The sequence below is a fragment of the Oncorhynchus keta genome, chromosome 19, assembly GCF_023373465.1.
Source record: "Oncorhynchus keta strain PuntledgeMale-10-30-2019 chromosome 19, Oket_V2, whole genome shotgun sequence".
Classification (NCBI taxonomy): domain Eukaryota; kingdom Metazoa; phylum Chordata; class Actinopteri; order Salmoniformes; family Salmonidae; genus Oncorhynchus; species Oncorhynchus keta.
This window is the reverse complement of record NC_068439.1, coordinates 27,582,460-27,604,196: the sequence shown is the minus strand read 5'-3', so window position 1 is coordinate 27,604,196 and position 21,737 is coordinate 27,582,460. Positions and strand designations below refer to the sequence as shown.

Below are 21,737 nucleotides of genomic sequence, written 5' to 3'. Positions count from 1 at the left end.
TTATGTGCTCTATATGTCTGCAGGTAGCCACACTCCCAGATCCAACCATGAGTTTCAAATAGGCAGCGCCGAGTGTCATGTAAAAATCTTCTCAGAGTGAAATAATTCCCAATTGTTCTGAATGTGTTGTGATTGTGATGTCATGTAACATTTCTCACAGCGTGAAATTGTTCCCAGTTCAGTAATTGCACGCTCGTCTCTTTGTGTGGATGGCTGAGCTCATGCGGCTGTCTCACCCTCCCTCGCCCTTGATTTAGCTAGCTAGCATAATTAGCAGTCAGTTGGTTGAGATGGCTTGTTCTCAGAGGTGTGCAGTTTTAGCTTGTTTGTATAGCTAAATAAAGAAGTCTAAAAGCTAGATTTTAGCCAAAGTATAAACAACTGTTTCACAACTCCACTAGTTACTTTTGATAACCAAATGTATTTAGCTAGCGATCTGCCATTCTGTGCATCACATGATAGGCTACACTAGCTAGCTAGCACAACTAGCTAGCTTTAACTTTACCCACCATCTCTCACATTACCCAAAGCCAACGGTACCGTGATAGCCTTTTTGCTGGAGCAATCCTTGAGTGGAAAGTAAATGGCAGCACTGCAAATAAATGCAATGCCAATTTGTGGTAAAGCCAAATAAACCATTAAAACTACTACCAAAGATTGATATAACTAACCCATGGTACTGCAATTTCTCCAAAATAATCTGTTTTTGCTGTCATTTGTCACTTTAGCCTGTAATGTGGAACTAAAGACTCGACTGTGTTGCAAGTGTGTCTTCCAAGTTTGTCACCAGAATATTACCAAGGAGAAAGCAAGTCCTTGATGTCATTTATGGCCATATATTTAATTAGTGGGTTGATAAAAGAAATTGACAGTGAAATATTTGAGTGAACAGATTTTATTTCAGGGTATGAGAGGAAAAGACAGGCTATCCAAAAGAAAACTATCATCTTCCCCCTGGCAGATATTAGGCCATGTAAAACCTGCGTAAACAGGTAATGTCTCAGCAATCTACTGTCTTATAGCAAGTGTTTGACACTTTAAAAATACAATTGAATGAATTGATATAACCCCACCCCACACCAAAATGAGATGCTGACCAACAAACTTCCAACCATTAGGGTTGTTTTTGTCGCACTGCTTTGCTCTATATTGGCCAGGTTGCAGTTGTAAATGAGAACTTGGTTCTCAACTGGCCAACCTGGTTAAATAAAGGTGAAATAAAAATATTGAATAAAAAAAATTGAAAGGAGAAAACTAAAACCCTGAAGACATTTCTGCAATAAAATACACAAGTTTCTTATGTTGCCCTTTACACTCGTACCCAGCAACTTTTGCAAATGTTTTGTTGTCTGAGGGAAGGAAATGCTGTAAATTTAAGAAGATTGTATTTTGAAAGATGAGACGTTGAGTATTATTAATAAATACCTCGTTGATGTCATATAAGCAAGAAAAACACCTGGGAGTCCAAATGTACACACCAAATTATGATCCGTTTCCCTGAATTGTATTGCGAAAGCCTAACACTAATATCGTATTTAAAACTCTGCAAGTCATGTTGGCAATAGAACAAGCCTTGAAATGATGACCACCTGACCCAGATTGCAATTTCTAATGAACCATTTCTAGATTGCGTAATTGTGTTATGGTGAGGATGCAGAGTTGTGTTCCAAACAAAACTACATGTGTGCTTCCTCTAGTTCCTCAATGGCACAGCTATGAAAACTCAAAGAAAGAAGCTTATAGTTGAAGACAAAAAAAAACACCTTATAGTTGAAGTGCATAGAAATGATTTAGGAACTGTGAGCACTTTGTAGAGGTGTGGCCACTTGGAGACACCAGTTAGTCTTCACACACACACACACACACACACACACACACACACACACACACACACACACACACACACACACACACACACACACACACACAGCTAGCTGACCTGACTTCAATAAAAACAAACATCTTTCTGTCCTCATAAATTATACCAGGTTCTAGGACAAGGGTGTTTGCACTTCAGAGAGAAAACATTAATGCAAGTGTACTGCTTGTTTTAATTTATTTTGACTCAACTGATTGAATGAATATTTGGACCAACAAGCACTAAACAAGCACAACAACATTAATCAGAGATGTGTGCGTAGTACGATATTGATTACTATCAGCAACACACTATATACAGATGATAGCAAAGTGACTCACTCCAACTGACTAGCCAGTTGCACTAGTTTCTGTTTGCTTTGGGATTTGATTGACAAATAACAAGTCTGATTGATTCACCAGAGGGGAAGCAGAGGTCACTATGCATCATGCAGTAGCACTAATATTCACCGTCATGACAGTTCTGCACTCACACTGTCCTTTATATATCCCAAAGAGATTGGCAATATAACAGGTAAACAAACATGGACAAGCACAAAGAAACACACACACACAATGGGTCAATGTGACCCATTTTTGACCCATCTACTGTAAGTGTCAAATTGACCCAGAACACCTTTTGAACATAATAAGTTGAATTCCACGTGGGGCCAAGGGCCAGAAACAGATTGAGGGGTTGCTCGCTAAAATATGTATTATTGAGTTTAAGCTGATGAAGTATGGAATAATATAATCTAATCAGTCAACCAACAAACCAACCAACACTACTCTGATCTGCTCAACTCTCCATGCATATAGATCTATAGACGGTCAGGCCCTTGAGAAAGCTACATATATTCCTGAGTAGGGTAGCAAAATTCTGTCAACTTTCAATCAAAATCACAGTTGGAGGATTCCACCCAGGATTTCTGGAAAACCAGGGAATTTATTAAACGTTGAAAGGCTATAACATGAAGTAATCATGGGCAATTTCCACTTTAATAGTATTTATTTTTTCAACCTTTATGTTTAACCTCAGTCAAGCCACAGATGGACTTTTCAAAACCCATTACAAAGAAACCCACTGGCCTAAAAGTTTGCTTTTCTTCACTCTGAATGACCGTTGTATCAGTCAGACCACTAGGGTTGTTCTGAGAACTCATTCCAGGGTTCTGGAGGTTCTATATGAACTCATTAAATATCACAATCTTTGTGTTTCCGTTCCAGTAACATCAAAATAGAAATAAAGTGGCCACTCAGAACCACTGTAGGATGAGTATGTGGACACAGTAATTGCATGCCAACGATTTGCTACTGTGTGCCCGTATTTCAGTTCATTCAGTACCTTTAGTTCACTCACTCAGGAAATGGGTTTTGAATGCTCTACCATTACCATCTGGTTCCACACTAAAACATGAACCCTCTTATTCTTTCCACAAAACATTTTTTCCATCTGGGACTAATAAAGAAATAATCATCTTCTTCTGTTGTGTGTGCAGCCATCGAGACCCAGAGCACCAGTTCTGAGGAGCTGGTCCCAAGTCCTCCGTCCCCCCTGGCCCCGCCCCGCGTCTACAAGCCCTGCTTCGTGTGCCAGGACAAGTCCTCGGGGTACCACTATGGTGTCAGCGCCTGCGAGGGCTGCAAGGTAAGTCAACGTTCCGTACCACCAGTGGGGCGGCAGGGTAGCCTAGTGGTTAGAGCGTTGGACTAGTAACCCTGGTTTTATAAAGGATACATACAAAGTAAAGACATGCCTGTTGAATTCCCCTTAGATACACCCACTTCTCACGCTGTGTGTGGTTCATTAGAGGACTACGCTGACTACATACTGTATACATGTAATGAGAGGGATGAGAGAGAGACAACAGCAGATGAGAGAGACACTCCAGAAGAGAAGACACAGACCAGGGCAGATGTGATCACACTCAACTCATTTACATCATCTGACACCAGCAACGCTCGCCTTTGTTTGATATCTTGAAGAGAGTGGATTTGAATTGGTAAAATGGCGAGCAGACATGTGGGCTCCCATAAGTACATGCATATGCAGTGGTAGCGGTGCGCTATGGGGGCTATGCTACTTCTTATGGGTATTCAGTGAAAGTCAAGACAACTCAAACCAAAGGCCGCCTCCTCTGCTGTTCAGATGAGACAGTTGTGTCCTACACCTTTGTGACATCATCCCTCTTGGGGTTCTGAAACTGTCCCCACAGAGAGCAACTCAACACAGCTCACAGCAATGCACCAGATCTGGGTCAAATACCTTTGAATACTTGAAACAGTGGAACAAAAAACAAACTATTTTTTTTTACCATACAGTTTCTTTGCACTTTTGGGAACTATTCTGATAGTTGGATAGTGGGGAAAACTAGATAAAGAATAACGGTGTTCGACCTATGTATTTGACTTACGGTATGTCTGCAGATCACATAAACTTTAAGACAATTAACATAGTGTACCAGAGTACCCAAGGGCAATAGACTAGGCCTAGGGACTATAGACTAGGCCTAGGGACTATAGACTAGGCCTAGGGACTAGGGCCTCTTTCTTCTACAAAACCCATAAGATTAATAAAAATCATATTGTCTGCTCTCTGTCAATAGAACGGATAGCTTCACTGCCTCTGAGACAAGAAGAATAACCTAAAGTGAAGAGAATAAGAACAGAAGAATACACAATAGGGCTTAGACACACAGACAACACTTTACTTTTATATCCCTACTTTAGTTCAGTGTACAGCACAGGAGGCTGATGGTGTACAGTATGGATAACAACAAATATTTTGAATCTACAAGGACATCATATAATAAATGGTAGAGAATCACAATAGCATCATCTCAGGTCTCAATTTTAGGATATTGGGTTTTGTCGATGCACATGACAAAGGCTATAGATTTTTTCAAGTATACTCATATCTCTACGGCTATAAAAGACTACAGCTTTATAGGTTGGACCCGGTCCGCATCTTCTTTGTTGGGCTGACTGAAAAGCTTCACTGAAAAAGGATATATACAGTGGGGAGAACAAGTATTTGAAACACTGCCGATTTTACAGGTTTTCCTACTTACAAAGCATGTAGAGGTCTGTAATTTTTATCATAGGTACACTTCAACTGTGAGAGACGGAATCTAAAACAAAAATCCAGAAAATCACATTGTATGATTGTTAAGTAATTCATTTGCATTTTATTGCAAATAAAATACTGAATAAACACTTATTTTAACTTAATATAATACATCAATAAAATCAATTTCGTCTCAAATAAATAATGAAACATGTCCAATTTGGTTTAAATAATGCAAAAAGAAAGTGTTGGAGAAGTAATAGTGCAATATGTGCCATGTAAAAAAGCTAACGTTTGAGTTCCTTGCTCAGAACATGAGAACATATGAAAGTTGGTGGTTCCTTTTAACATGAGACTTCAATATTCCAAGGTAAGAGGTTTTAGATTGTAGTTAATATAGTATTTATAGGACTATTTCTCTGTATACCATTTGTATTTCATATACCTTTGACTATTGGATGTTCTTATAGACACTTTAGTATTGTCAGTGTAACAGTATAGCTTCCGTCCCTCTCCTCGCCCCTACCTGGGTTCGAACCAGGAACACATCAACTACAACCACACTCGAAGCAGCGTTACCCATCGCTCCACAAAAGCCACAGCCCTTGCAGAGCAAGGGGAATAACTATTCCAAGTCTCAGAGCCAGTGACGTTGAAACGCTATTAGCGCTGACCCCGCTAACTAGCTAGCCATTTCACATCGATTACACCAGCGATTAGGCTGATAGGCTTGAAGTCATAAACAGCGCTGTGCTTGCGAAGAGCTGCTGGCAAAACGCACAAAAGTGCTGTTTGAATGAATGCTTACGAGCCTGCTGCTGCCTACCATCGCTCAGTCAGACTGCTCTATCAAATCATAGACTTAATTATAATATAATAACACACAGAAATACGAGCCTTTGTTCATTAATATGGTCAAATCTGGAAACTATCATTTCGGGAAAAAAACGTTTATTATTTCAGTGAAATACGGAACCGTTCGGTATTTTATCTAACGGGTGGCATCCCTAAGTCTAAATATTCTTGTTACAATGCACAACCTTCAATGTTATGTCATAATTATGTAAAATTCTGGCAAATTAGTTCGCAATGAGCCAGGCGGCCCAAACTGCATATACCCTGACTCTGCGTGCAATGAACGCAAGAGAAGTGACACAATTTCACCTTGTTAATATTGCCTGCTGAACTGGATTTCTTGTAGCAAAATATGCAGGTTCAAAAATATATACTTCTGTGTATTGATTTTAAGAAAGGCATTGGTGTTTATGGTTAGGTACAGTCGTCCAACGATTGTGCTTTTTTCGCAAATGCGCTTTTGTTAAATCATCCCCCAGCATTGCATCGATTATATGCAACTCAGGTCACGCTAGATAAACTAGTAATATCATCAACCATGTATAGTTATAACTAGTGATTATGATTGATTGATTGTTTTTTATAAGATAAGTTTAATGCTAGCTAGCAACTTACCTTGGCTTCTACTGCATTCGCGTAACAGGCAGTCTCCTTGTGGAGTGTAACGAGAGGCAGGTGGTTAGAGCGCTGGACTAGTTAACTGTAAAGTTGCAAGATTGCATCCCCCGAGCTGGCAGTTAACCCACCGTTCCTGGGCCATCATTGAAAATAAGAACGTGTTCTTAACTGACTTGCCTAGTTAAATAAAGGTATAAAAAAAAAAATTGGCAAAATCGGTGCCCAAAAATACCGATTTCCGATTGTTATGAAAACTTGAAATCGGCCCTAATTAATCGGCCATTCCGATTAATCGGTCGACCTCTAATACACACATACCATATGCACACACGCAGCATACGCAGGCATGCATGGACACATGCACACACACGCATGCACACACACCACACACACACACACACCCACACATGCATGCATGTATGGGCACAGGCTCATCTGGGTGATGTTCTCTGATTCTGAGTGTAATGATTATTATTAGAATGGGAGCTATGATGACTGCCAGCTGGGGTAGACAGACGGAAAATGGGTTCCTGTGTGTGTGTGTGTGTTCGTGTGTGTGTGTGTGTGTGTGTGTGTGTGTGTGTGTGTGTGTGTGTGTGTGTGTGTGTGTGTGTGTGTGTGTGTGTGTGTGTGTGTGTGTGTGTGTGTGTGTGTGTGTGTGTGTGTGACTGATTCACTTTCTTATAGCTTTCCAAAGAAGAAAAAAATATATATATATATAAACATATCTGCTTGAAGTTTTTTGGTTTAACGCTGACATTCATATAAATCATGTATCGTTGTCAACGATTGAGGCACTCAAACAAGCTATGAACACAGATCTCAAGTTAGAATTGAGCCCTTATTGACAAGACAAAACAGTACAAGGCTTCACTGTCCAGCCTGATTAAGAAACCTGCTGCTTGTCTTGAATAGGGACGGTCAGCCGATCCTGTATGTACGTCAGAAGCTTAGTGGAGCAGAGTGTTACCATCTGCTGAGAGAGATGATAAGAGTGGAGACTGAAGATGTCTGCTTGGTGCCCCCAGGCCAGCGCCGAGAGAGGGAGAGGTAGAAAGAGAGGGAGAAAGAGAGAGAGAGAGAGAAATAGAGATGGAGAGGAAACCTGAAGAATTGGGGACACAATTGGTCATCTGTGGAAGGTGGGGGGGATCTGAAACCCAACAAGGAAGCTCTCCTCCATCCTCTCTTTCGATTCTACCTCTCTCTTTTTTCTCTTTTCTCTCCTCCTCTGTGTCTCAATCTATTCAGGTCATGCTGGCTGAGTCGCCTCTCGTTTGAAAGGCCCCGACTCATTGACTTTTTTTGTTCTTTCTCCCTCTTTATTTTACCCTCTCTCTCTTTCTCTCTCAACCCATCTGTGCACTTCACAGGTGCCGTTTCCGGGGTGGTAAGGAGAAAGAGAGAGAATAGAAGGAGGAAGGAGGGAGGAGAGATTGGCCCTGCTTATCTGACTTGTTCACTGTTTCCCAGAGGCCCATTGGCCACGGTCACTCTCTAGTCACTCTCTCTTCTCTTCTCTTCTCTTTTCTAGTCTTCTCTTCTCTTCTTTTCTCGTCTGTTGTCTTCTCTTCTCTCTCTTCTCTTCTCTTCTCTTCTCTAGTCTTCTCTCTCTCTCTCTCTCCCTCCCCCTCTCTCTCTCTCTCTCTCTCTCTCTCTCTCTCTCTCTCTCTCTCTCTCTCTCTTCTCTTCTCACTCTCTCTGTGTTATCTGCTGAGGTTTCATGATCACCAGGGCAACAAAGCCAGTCTCTGCCATATGGAACTGCTTTCTTGCGCTCTTATTTACTCTGCCTTTTCAATGGCACCCAACCCTTGTACAACCCTGGTCCAAGGATCTTCTTCTTTACCTCTCTACCCCTCTTCTTTACCTCTATTCCTCTCTACCTCTCGTCTTCTTTACCTCTCTACCTCTCTTCTTCTTTACCTCTCTACCTCTCTTCTTTACCTCTCTACCCCTCTTCTTTACCTCAATTCCTCTCTACCTCTCGTCTTCTTTACCTCTCTACCTCTCTTCTTCTTTATCGCTCTACCGCTATACCTCTATTCCCCTCTACCTCTCTTATTCTTTACCTCTCTTATTCGTTACTTCTCTTCTTCTTTATCGCTCTACCGCTATACCTCTATTCCCCTCTACCTCTCTTATTCTTTACCTCTCTTATTCGTTACTTCTCTTCTTCTTTGCCTTTCTACCTCTGTTCCTCTGTTCCTCTCTTCTTCTTTACCTCTCTACCTCTATTCCTCTCTACCTGTCATCCTCTCTACCTCTCTTCTTCGTTACCTCTCTACCTCTATTACTTTCTTCCTCTCTACCTCTCTACCTTTATTTCTCTCGACCTCTCTTCTTCTCGACCTCTCTTCCTCTCTACCTCAAATCAAATTAAAAATCAAATGTATTTTCAAATGTAATCAAACCAAATGTTTTTCTATAGCCTTTTGTACATCAGCTGATATCTCAAAGTGCTGTACAGAAACCCAACCTAAAACCCCAAACAGCAAGCAATGCAGGTGTTGAAGCACGTTGGCAAGGCAAAACTCCCTAGGAAGAAACCTAGAGAGGAACCAGGCTATGAGGGGTGGCCAGTCCTCTTCTGGCTGTGCCGGGTGGAGATTATAACAGAACATGGCCAAGATGTTCAAATGTTCGTAAATTACCAGCATGGTCAAATAATAGGTCTGGGACAGGTAGCACGTCCGGTGAACAGGTCATGATTCCATAGCCGCAGGCAGAACAGTTGAAACTGTAGCAGCAGCACGGCCAGGTGGACTGGGGACAGCAAGGAGTCAACATGCCAGGTAGTCCTGAGGCATGGTCCTAGGGCTCAGGTCCTCCGAGAGAGAGAAAGAAAGAGAGTGAGAGAGAATTAGAGAGAGCATACTTAAATTCACACAGGACACTGGATAAGACAGGAGAAGTACTCCAGATATAACAAACTAATGCAGTAGTCTAACCTAGAAGTAACGAAAACATGGATACATTTTTCTGCATGATTTTTGGACAGAAAGTTTCTGATTTTTGCAATGTTAAAGTCTTGATATGTTCGTCAAAAGAGAGATCAGGGTCCAGAGTAACGCCGAGGTCCTTCACAGTTTTATTTGAGACGACTGTACAACCATTAAGATTAATTGTCAGATTCAACAAAAGATCTCTTTGTTTCTTGGGACCTAGAACAAGCATCTCTGTTTTGTCCGAGTTTAAAAGTAGAATGTTTGCAGCCATCCGCTTCCTTATGTCTGAAACACAGGCTTCTAGCGAGGGCAATTTTGGGGCTTCACCATGTTTCATTGAAATGTACAGCTGTGTGTCATCCGCATAGCAGTGAAAGTTAACATTATGTTTTCTAATGACATCCCCAAGAGGTAAAATATATAGTGAAAACAATAGTGGTCCTAAAACGGACCTTGAGGAACACCGAAATGTACAGTTGATTTGTCAAAGGACAAACCATTCACAGAGACAAACTGATATCTTTCCGACAGATAAGATTTAAACCACGCCAGAACTTGTCCGTGTAGACCAATTTGTGTTTACAATCTCTCCAAAATAATGTGGTGATCGATGGTATCAAAAGCAGCACTAAGGTCTAGGAGCACGAGGACAGATGCAGAGCCTCAGTCTGATGCCATTAAAAGGTAATTTACCACCTTCACAAGTGCAGTCTCAGTGCTATGATGGGGTCTAAAACCAGACTGAAGCATTTCGTATAATTTTTTTGTCTTCAGGAAGGCAGTGAGTTGCTGTGCATTTTCTAAAATTATTGAGAGGAATGGAAGATTCGATATAGGCCGATAGTTTTTATATTTTCTGGGTCAAGGTTTGGCTTTTTCAAGAGAGGCTTTATTACTGCCACTTTTAGTGAGTTTGGTACACATCCGGTGGATAGAGAGCCGTTTATTATGTTCAACATAGGAGGGCCAAGCACAGGAAGCAGCTCTTTCAGTAGTTTAGTTGGAATAGGGTCCAGTATGCAGCTTGAAGGTTTAGAGGCCATGATTATTTTCATCATTGTGTCAAGAGATATAGTACTAAAACACTTGAGTGTCTCTCTTGATCCTAGGTCCTGGCAGAGTTGTGCAGACTCAGGACAACTGAGCTTTGAAGGAATACGCAGATTTAAAGAGGAGTCCCTAATTTGCTTTCTAATAATCATGATATTTTCCTCTCTACCTCTATTCTTCTTTACCTCTCTACCTCTATTCCTCTCTAGCTCTATTCTTCTTTACCTCTCTACCTCTATTCCTCTCTAGCTCTATTCTTCTTTACCTCTCTACCTCTATTCCTCTCTAGCTCTATTCTTCTTTACCTCTCTATCTCTGTTCCTCTCTAGCTCTGTTCTTCTTTACCTCTCCTCTTCTTTACCTCTACCTCTGGTTGTAGTGAATACTCAGGCAACACAAAGCACCTTGGTCACAGGGGAGGGAGTGTGGAAGAGGGAGGTGGGTAGAGAGAGAACAGGGCTGAGAGAGAGAGGTAAAGTGAAGGGGTTGGGTGGATTAGGTAAATAATTGATGTTCAGCACTTTCATTTTTTAATCTGTAAATGAGACAGCCCTTAAAATGCCTCCAGGTTCCTGGACTCGGTGTGTGTGACACCCTGTTGGTGTTAGTGTTTATGTGTTTGTGTATGTGTGTGACATCCTATCTCTCCTCCCATTAAGATAACAAGATGGAGGATAATGAAGAAAGAGTGTCTGTCATGTCTGTCTCCCAGGTGGACCACACAATATCCCCTGAGTGGTGTGTGTGTGTGTGTATGTGTCCATGCTTGCGTCCGTGTGTGTGTGTGTGTGTGGGGGGGTCTTATCTCCCCATTAGCTCAGAGACAGAGAGAAACATAGAGAGAGACACAGAGAGTCAGTAAACCAGACAAGGCTCAATATCTACTCATATCATGTCCCCAGATCAAACTTATAATTTATGTAGTCACCAGAACAGAGCCCCCCAGCTGGTGTGTGTCTGTGTGTGTTAGAGCTGGGCGATATGAAGCTGAGCAAAATTTTCTGTAATCCGTATTGCAATAAATCAAATCCAATTGTATTTGTCACATACACATGGTTAGCAGATGTTAATGCGAGTGTAGCGAAATGCTTGTGCTTCTAGTTCCGACAATGCAGTAATAACCAATGAGTAATCTAACCTAACAACTCCACAACTACTACATTATACACACAAGTGTAAAGGGATAAAGAATATGTACATAAAGATATATCAATGAGTGATGGTACAGAACGGCATAGGCAAGATGCAGTAGATGGTATCGAGTACAGTATATACATATGAGATGAGTAATGTAGGGTATGTAAACATTATATTAAGCAGCATTGTTGTAGTATGTTGGCAGCAGCCACTCAATGTTAGTGGTGGCTGTTTAACAGTCTGATGGCCTTGAGATAGAAGCTGTTTTTCAGTCTCTCGGTCCCTGCTTTGATGCACCTGTACTGACCTCGCCTTCTGGATGATAGCGGGGTGAGCAGGCAGTGGCTCGGGTGGTTGTCCTTGATGATCTTTATGGCCTTTCTGTGACATCGGGTGGTGTTGGTGTCCTGGAGGGCAGGTAGTTGGCCCCCGGTGATGCATTGTGCAGACCTCACTACCCTTTGGAGAGCCTTACGGTTGTGGGCGGAGCAGTTGCTGTACCAGGCGGTGATACAGCCCAACAGGATGCTCTTGATCGTGCATTTGTAGAAGTTTGTGAGTGTTTTGGTGACAAGCCGAATTTCTTCAGCCTCCTGAGTTTGAAGAGGCGCTGTTGCGCCTTCTTCACAACACTGTCTGTGTGGGTGGACCAATTCAGTTTGTCTGTGATGTGTACGCCGAGGAACTTAAAACTTACTACCCTCTCCACTACTGCGCAAGTGGTTACCTGATGCTCCCAGAGAGATTCCCGCGTAAAATACAGAGGTAGCCAATCGGTCCTAGTGAAAAACGAATTGTCCCGATGGATATATTATCGAATAGATATTTGAAAAACACCTTGAGGATTGATTATAAACAACATTTGCCATCTTTCTGTCGATATTATGGAGCTAATTTGGAATATTTTTCGCAGTTTTCGTGACTGTAATTTCCGGGCGATTTCTCAGCCAAACGTGAATAACAAGCGGAGCTATTTCGCCTACAAAAATAACATTTTTGGAAAAAAGGAACATTTGCTATCTAACTGGGAGTCTCGTGAGTGAAAACATCCAAAGCTCATCAAAGGTAAACAATTTAATTTGATTGCTTTTCTGATTTCCGTGACCAAGTTACCTGCTGCTAGCTGGACAAAATGCTATGCTAGGCTATCGATAAACTTACACAAATGCTTGTCTAGCTTTGGCTGTAAAGCATATTTTGACAATCTGAGATGACAGGGTGATTAACAGAAGGCTAAGCTGTGTCTCAATATATTTCACTTGTGATTTTCATGAATAGGAATATTTTCTAGTAAAATGTATGTCCGTTGCGTTATGCTAATTAGTGTCAGATGATGACAGCGGTCCCGTTCACGGGATGGAGTGTCACTAGAGGTTAATCCACGGTTTCTGCTTTGGGAATGTTTTAATCGTTGCTGTGGGTATAACATTGTCAATGCACTTTCTAATGAACTCGCTCACCGATTCAGCGTATTCGTCAATGTTGTTGTTGGACGCAATGCGGAACATATCCCAATCCACGTGATCGAAGCAGTCTTGAAGAGTGGAATCAGATTGGTCGACCAGCGTTGAACAGACCTGAGAGCGGGAATGTCTTGTTTTAGGCTCTGTCTGTAGGCTGGAAGCAACAAAATGGAGTCGTGGTCAGCTTTTCCGAAAGGAGGTCAGGGGAGGGCCTTATATGCGTCGCGGAAGTTAGAATAACAATGATCCAGGGTTTTACCAGCCCTGGTTGCGCAATCGATATGCTGATAGAATTTAGGGAGTCTTGTTTTCAGATTAGCCTTGTTAAAATCCCCAGCTATAATGAATGCAGCCTCAGGATATGTGGTTTCCAGTTTACATGGAGTCTGCTTGGGGCTTGGGGGGGAATATATTATAATCAAAGAGAATTCCCTTGGTAGATAATGCGATCGACATTTGATTGTGAGGAATTCTAAGTCAGGTAAACAGAAGGACTTGAGTTCCTGTATGTTGTTATGATCACACCACGTCTCGTTAATCATAAGGCATACCCCCCCGCCCCTCTTTTTACCAGAAAGATGCTTGTTTCTGTCGGCTGCACCGACTCCGTTAGCGTCTCTCGAGTGAGCCATGTTTCCGTCAAGCAAAGAACGTTACAGTCCCTGATGTCTCTCTGGAACGCTACCCTTGCTCGGATTTCATCAACCTTGTTGTCAAGAGACTGGACATTGGCGAGAAGTATGCTAGGAAGTGGTGCGCGATGTGCCCGTCTCCGGAGCCTGACCAGAAGACTCGTTTGCCCCTTTTACGGCGTCGTTGTTTAGGGTTGCCGGCTGGGATCCGATCCGTTGTCCTGGGTGAAAGGCAAAACACAGGATCCGCTTCAGGAGAGTCATATTCCTGGTCGTAATGATGGTGAGTTGACGTTGCTCTTATATTCAGTAGTTCCTCCTGACTGTATGTAATGAAACCTAAGATTACCTGGGGTACCAATGTAAAAAATAACACTTAAAAAAACAAAATACTGCATAGTTTCCTAGGAACGCGAAGCGAGGCGGCCATCTCTGTCGGCACCAGAAATAAATTGACACTTTTCATATCGCGTATGTCTGTTTCTGTGTTTGGCCTGATATGGTTCTCATGTCATTACCATGCCCTGCAATGACAAGACCTGAGCAAGGGAAAGAGTCCCTTCAGCCAGCTGGTCCCAGGGCTGAGTACACTAACACACTGAAGCCTCAGGACCACAACATCCAATCAATCAGAATAAACCAAATTACAACACAGTCACAACAAAACTACATTACCTATTGAGAAGCAAAAGCACAAAGCAAAATGCAAGAGAGAGAGAGAGAGAGAGAGAGAGAGAGAGAGAGAGAGAGAGAGAGAGAGAGAGAGAGAGAGAGAGAGAGGTAGGTAGAGAGAGAGAGAGAATCAGGTTGGTAGAGGGAGAGAATCTACTGAGGGATATGCGGGAAAATCCTCTGCATTATCATTAACAGCAGACTCGTACATTTCCTCAGTGAAAACAATGTAGTGAGCAAATGTCAAATTGGCTTTTTACCCTAATTGACCAACAAACAAACCAAAACAAAGGCAAAGTCTTCCTTCTCATGCTTTTTTATTATATATATATATTTTTTTATTGGCATGAGGGTCTGCTATACAAATTGATGGAAAGCGGTGTCGGGTTAAAAACATACAACATTACAAAGAAGTGTGCGGTTAAAATTGGCAAAAAAACACACACATTTGTGACCGACCACCTTGATTCGGTCTTGAATTTGAAATTGTGTTTTTTACATAGGATTAAAGCAGAGACACAGAGCTACAAAATGGTATATCATACACTGAATTTTTGAAGAACAATGGGAAAGTAATTCTGATTTGAAAGTTGATCAACTTGTAACCTCACTTTGGAGAAAATGGCCTTTGAATCTTTGGTACCTACTGGAGAGCTCTCCGTTGTCTACACCCATTCAGCATTGTTCACACCCTCTTAAGCCAGCCCCACCCATGTCTTTAAGGATTCACATGTGAGGTCATGTGCTAAACAGTGAGAAGTAAAGATTAAGATTTAAAGTTGTAAAAGTAGTAGCCTAAAATAAGGAAAACATCTAGGTAAACATAAAGTGTCCAGATGAAAATATTTTATAAATATTAGATGATGCCTACCCAGATGCACTTTCATGGGTCATGTGAAATAAATACTATAACCCCCAGCCACATCTTGCTAAGTGCAATATCAGAACTAGATAGTGTTAATATTACATAAACTAATATGCAGTATGTACAAGAACAATATCAATAATGATATCAGTGATAGACGAGGTAGTTATATGTGTTTTAGAAATCTTTAGGGCTAACTTATTCCTTGCCACCCACTCTGACACTAACTGCAGCTCTTTGTTGAGTGTTGCAGTCATTTCAGTCGCTGTAGTAGCTGACGTGTGTAGTGTTGAGTCATCCACATACATAGAAACTCTGGCTTTACTCAGTCAGTGGCATGTCATTCGTAAAAATTGAAAAAGCAAGGGGCTTAAACAGCTACCCTGGGGAGTTCCTGATTCTAACTGGATTATATTTGATAGGCTTCCGTTAAAGAACACCCTCTGTGTTCTGTTAGACAAGTAACTCTTTTTCCACATTCTAGCAGGAGGTGTAAAGCCATAACATACTTTTTTCCAGAAGCAGACAATGATCGATAAGCTGCACTGAAGTCGAAGACAGCCCCCGCAATGACTTTATCATCAATTTCTCTCAGCCAATCATCAGTCATTTGTGTAAGTGCTGTGCTTGTTGAGTGTCCTTCCCTATAAAGCTCCGCCTTATCTCAGTTCACTGGTCACGATGGCAACACCCACCCGTAGCACGCGCTCCAACAGGTGTATCTCACTGATCATCCCTAAAGCCAACACCTCATTTGGCCGCCTTTCGTTCCAGTTCTCTGCTACATGTGCCTGGAACGAATTGCAAAAATCGCTGAAGTTGGAGACTTTTATCTCCCTCACCAACTTCAAACATCTGCTATCTGAGCAGCTAACCGATCGCTGCAGCTGTACATAGTCTATCGGTAAATAGCCCACCCAATTTTACCTACCTCATCCCCATACTGTTTTTATTTATTTACTTTTCTGCTCTTTTGCACACCAATATCTCTACCTGTACATGGCCATCTGATCATTTATCACTCCAGTGTTAATCTACAAAATTGTAATTATTCGCCTACCTCCTCATGCCTTTTGCACACAATGTATATAGACTCTTTTTTTCTACTGTGTTATTGACTTGTTAATTGTTTACTCCATGTGTAACTCTGTGTTGTCTGTTCACACTGCTATGCTTTATCTTGGCCAGGTCGCAGTTGCAAATGAGAACTTGTTCTCAACTAGCCTACCTGGTTAAATAAAGGTGAAAAAAATAAATAAGAATGTTGAAATTCTGTTGTCAATTTGTTTATTGTAAAATAGCATTGTATCTGGTCAAACACAATTCTTTCCAAAAGTTTACTAAGCGTTGGTAACAGGCTGATTGGTCGACTATTTGACCAAGTAAAGGGGGCTTTACTATTCTTGGGTAGCGGAATGACATTAGCTGCCCTCCAGGCCTGAGGGCACACACTCTGTAGTAGGCTTAAATTGAAAATGTGTCAAATAGGAGTGGCAATATCGTCTGCTATTATCCTCAGTAATTTTCCATCGAGATTGTCAGAACCTGGTGGCTTGTCATTGTTGATAGACAACAATACGTTTTTCACCTCTTCCACACTGACCTTACTTAATTCAAAAGTACAATTCTTGTCTTTCATAATTTGGTCCGATAAACTTGTATGTGTAGTGTCAGCGTTTGTTGCTGGCATGTCATCCCTAAGTTTGCTTATCTTGCCAATGAAGAAGTCATTAAAGTAGTTTATAATATCAGTGGGCTTTGTGATGAATCAGCCATCTGATTCAATAAATGAAGGAGCCGATTTGGCTTTTTCCCCCTAAATTTAAGGTGCCCCAAAGCTTTTTACTATCATTCTTTATATAATGTATCTTTGTTTCATAGTGTAGTTTCTCACATGATTTCTTAATTTGCAGTACGTTTGCCAATCAGTTGGGCTGCCAGACTTAATTGTCATACCTTTTGCTTCATCCCTCTCAACCATACAATTGTTCAATTCCTCATCAATCCAAGGGGATTTAACAGTTTTTACAGTAATTTTCTTAATGGGTGCGTGCTTATTAGCAACTGAAATAAGTAGTTTCATAAATGTGTCAAGTGCAGCGTCTGGTTGCTCCTCATTACACACCACAGACCAGCAAATATTCTTTACATCATCACTACAACACTTCTTGTATGACCTCTTACACACTATATTAGGCCCAGCCTTTGTAACTTTGGTGGCTATGGCTATTATATTGTGATCACTACATCCTATGGATTTGGATACTGCTTTAAAACAAATATCTGCAGCGTTAGTAAAATACATGTTGATTATTTATTTCCTGTGCTGTCAGTCAACCCTGGTAGGTTGACTGACAACCTGATCCAGGTTGCAAGCACTGGTTACAGTTTGAATTTTCTTTCCTGAGCTTGATAGCTAGTCAATATTTAATGGCTATCATATACTTCTCTGTTGAAGTCACATACATTAAGCATTTTAAGCATCAAGCATTTCACACATATTGTCCAGATACTGACCGGTGGTTTATAGCAGCTTCCCACAAGAATGGGCTTTGGGTGAGGCAGATGAACCTGTAGCCATATTACTTCAACAATATTTAACTTCAGATTGTCTCTAAGCTTTACAGGAATGTTGTCACGTCTAATCAAGGTGGGTGGAATCAGGCGCAGAGAGCAGATAACGATATGAAGTTTATTCTCCGGTGAACAAAATAAACACGGTCAACCCAAAAACACACAGGGTGAAATTATCCAAAACAGGATAACAGACTAACCGGAGAATAAGAAACACAATAACACCGACAGACGAAACGAATGACAAAACAAACAATCCCGCACAAAACAAGGGCGGAACAACCTACATTATATACAGACACTAATTAACTAACAAACAGGTGAAAACAATCAGACAAAACCAACAGATACAGGAAAAGGGATCGGTAGTGGCTAATAGGACGGTGACGACGACCGCCGAGCACCGCCCGAACGGGCAGGAGAGCCAACCTCGGCGGAAGTCGTGACAAATGTGGTTCTGAATATAGACCGCAGCACCGCCTTCGTTGGCATTTCTGTCTTTTCAGGAGATGTTATAACCATTTATTGTTACCACTGTATCAACAAAGGTATTATCTAAGTGAGTTGAATGTCATCTGTTACAAGCAAGTTATTGACTTCATGGACCTTGTTTCTTAGGCTCCATATGTTAATATGGCATATTTTTAGCACTTTTCTGGGTTGCTTGATTGTTTTTAATGCTTTACAGGGAAGCTTATCGGAGGTAGACTTACTCATGTTATTAATATTGGTGCTGATAGTGCAGAGTTTTTAATTTGACCTTTATTTAACTAGGCAAGTCAGTTAAGAATGCATTCTTACTTTCAATGATGGCCTAGGAACAATGGGTTGACTGCCTTTTTCTGGTGGCAGAACGACAGATTTTTACCTCGTCAGCTTGGGGATTCGATCTTTCGGTTACAAGTCTAACAATCTAACCACTAGGCTACCTGCCGTCCCAGAGTGAGCTGCATAAAGTGGTCTTCCTACTATTGCACACTGCCTCAGTTCTAACAGTGTAACTCTGGTTTATAGGCTCATGATTACTGCTTACAATAGCTGTAGGATAAACAGATGTATTCGGTGAGGTTAGTGGTACATAAATTAAATTACTTACATTGTTTGCCAATGTCCCTAAGATCATGTACATTTGATGCAGCATTATGACGACTCATTGTCACAATGGTAGGGATTATCTGAGCTGGTCTTGGATCATTTACCAGTCATTGTTTCAACGCAGCCTTGAAATGCGTGGACAAAGTCCAGGAGCCAAGATGATTTGGATGGACATCTGTCATTCCTGTAGAGTATCTTCTGTTTCCAGAAGGTGTCAAAGTTATCAATAAAAGTGACTCCAGCAGAGCTACAGTAGTCTTTTAGCCAGATGTGTAATGCCAGCAGTCTGCTGAATCTTTCACACCTGCGGCCCAACGATGGTACTGGACCTGAAATTATTGGCCATTTTTTGGAGTCTTTTAATGCTAAAATCAGTTCTTTAAAATCAATTTTCAATGTTCCGAGTTAGCCCTCCTGATGTCGTTTGACCCCACATGGACAAAGACAGTGTCAGCTCCCGGCAACTGTGGTAGAACAGTCAGAAGCAGCCATGTTATGTCCTGTACTCGTGCTCCTGGGTAGCACAGGGCTTTTGGAGACCGAGATGTTTCTCACCATAGAGCTGCCTATGATGACAGCTGGTGATGTTGAATGGGCCGGGTCTCTCAGGCAGCCTCACGGTCTGGTGAGGCTGGGAGCTCAGAGGATCTGAACCCGAGGTAGAAGCCACCGGAGAGGGAGACAGAGCCGAGGACGAAGACACAGATACCTCCGGATCCGATCTTGATTGGGAAGCCACCACGGACGAAGGCACTGGAACCAGGGTGGCAAAGCTGTTTCTGGTCTGTGTCAGTTCCGGGCTCAACATCCTCCCTTGCCTGAGGACGCCTTCTTCGACCTCCACGGCGAGTGACGTACCTCCATGGCTGATTGGTTGGGTCTAGATCTGCTCCGTTCTGCAGGGAAGGGGGAGACCCATTCAGGGATGGAACCCTGCCTAGCACGGGCCAGTCGGCTGTGGAGAGCCGACACGGTGGCGAAACTTCCACCAGACCAGAGCGGCATCCGGCTACTAGGAGGAAGAAAAATAAAAAGTAGGTGGGCATGGGTTCCCCAGTAGCTTATGTAGGTTTGCTACTTGCTTGCTAAGAGTAGCTACTTCGATCCTGTAGTCCTCCACAAGCAAGCAGTTGCTACATTGAAAGTAAACGCAGCTTCTGTAACGTTGGAAACGATCAATAGCGGCCTCTGTTTGAGACCGCCGAGCCAGCTAGGCTAGCTGGACTTTCGCGTCTCTCCCCCTATACAAAGTCTGGCATGTTCCCGGGACAGATAGCAGCACTCACACCAATTTAGCCCAACATCGCCGCAGGATTCAAAGTAAAATAAAAGTATATAAAAACACTGTCAGCATTTAAACCGAGGTCTTTAGTTCAGGTTTCGACTTTCGACAGGTTTCAATTTCAGCGTTCGACAGCATTCAACAACAACAAACAAACACGTTGTGCTTTGATGACATCAGTGTCGCATTAGCAAGATATTTGCAGTTCTTCATGGCTAGCGTTATATCTTTCAAGAAAACTGCAGTAGAAAGGATTATCTAAGCATAACGAGCAGCTCATTTATAGACACAAGATTCTACACCACAGACCAATCTGAAACTCATCTCTCGGCATGTTCAGCTCCTTCATTTTCTCAGCCAATCATGGCTAGCGGGAAGGTTCCTTTCTTCTTCTGTGACTAAACCAACTAGGCTCATAATTTAACAACTTTATTCGTATTTGCAGATGGTATACAAATTTGTTATTAAAGCACATGAAAGTTCAAATGTTCCAGAAGGCATTTCTGACGAAAAACGCAATTTGCTAACATTTTTTTTAAAGAACATTCAAAGAACGTTTAACCTACTAATAACCTATTTATTTATGGTTGCGTAACTTCGTTGTTGTGTAGTGCCAAACTATTTTATTTTTGCTGGTGTAAAGATCACGGGTCCTCCTCAACTCGGCACTTCATTACTTGAAGTTTACCAAAGTAACCCTATCTCTGACTGGCCTGAGTTCCTCCTTCATCTGCGGAGTGTCTTGTCCAAGCTGCTCCTTTTTGCTCTTCGCCTATCTGTCAGTGGCAGCTCAACAATCTCAACGTTCTCTCTATCGACCTCAACACCCAATCTACTCACACGCGCAAACACTCACATTCAGACTCATACATACACGCTGTCTATCTCTCCCCTTACCTTCGTTGGACTTATTTTCTTTTTTTTTGTCAGAAAAAATGACCGTTTTTGTGGTATTGCTTTGTGCACTGATTTTACTGAACTCTAGAGAACTCATTACGAATTTGTGTCACTACCAAAGTCTAATCGTTTTAAATGACTGTTTTGTATTGTATTGTCTGGAAACTCACTTGCAGTAGGTCTCTTAAAAAAGAGAAGCCGTGCAAGGTTATTAAACAGAGGTGCAACCTAACCCTGGCCCCGATATGCAATGTCTCCAAACCCCCTCTGATTTTAAATCAAGATCTGGTTTAGTTTTTTTTCATTTAAATGTACGCAGAGCAGCCTGTTGTCAAAAAATTGATGGGGTTAGGATTTGGGCTAAATCAACTGATGCTGATGTAATTGTGTTTTCTGAAACCTGGTTCAGCAAGTCTGTTTTTGATAAGGATATTTGTATAAGTGGTTACAATGTTTATCGCATTAATCAGGTTAAGAAAGGTTCGGGTGTGGCTATATATGTCAAATCTAAATTCAATGTAAGTGTGGCAAAGTCTGAAACTATTTGTAAACAGTTGGAATTTCTTGCTTTGAATGTTGAGGTTTGAAAGAGCCTCTCTATAACTGTGATTGGCTGTTATAGACCCCCCTCTACTCTCTATGGCTGTGATTGGCTGTTATAGACCCCCCTCTGCTCTCGGTGATGCATTTTCTTCTTTGACGCACCGTATGTCTAAACTTCTTTA

General features: G+C 41.8%; 1 protein-coding gene across 2 annotated transcripts in view; it reads left to right on the top strand.

The window, feature by feature from the left end:
* LOC118398027 (retinoic acid receptor beta-like) overlaps positions 1–21,737 on the top strand; it is a 265,638-nt gene that overhangs the window by 172,700 nt on the left and 71,201 nt on the right. For both annotated transcript variants that reach the window (XM_052470144.1, XM_052470145.1), the window contains one exon: positions 3,357–3,505. In XM_052470144.1, the coding sequence (XP_052326104.1) occupies positions 3,357–3,505 (149 nt within the window). The remainder of the gene's footprint in view (positions 1–3,356; positions 3,506–21,737) is intronic.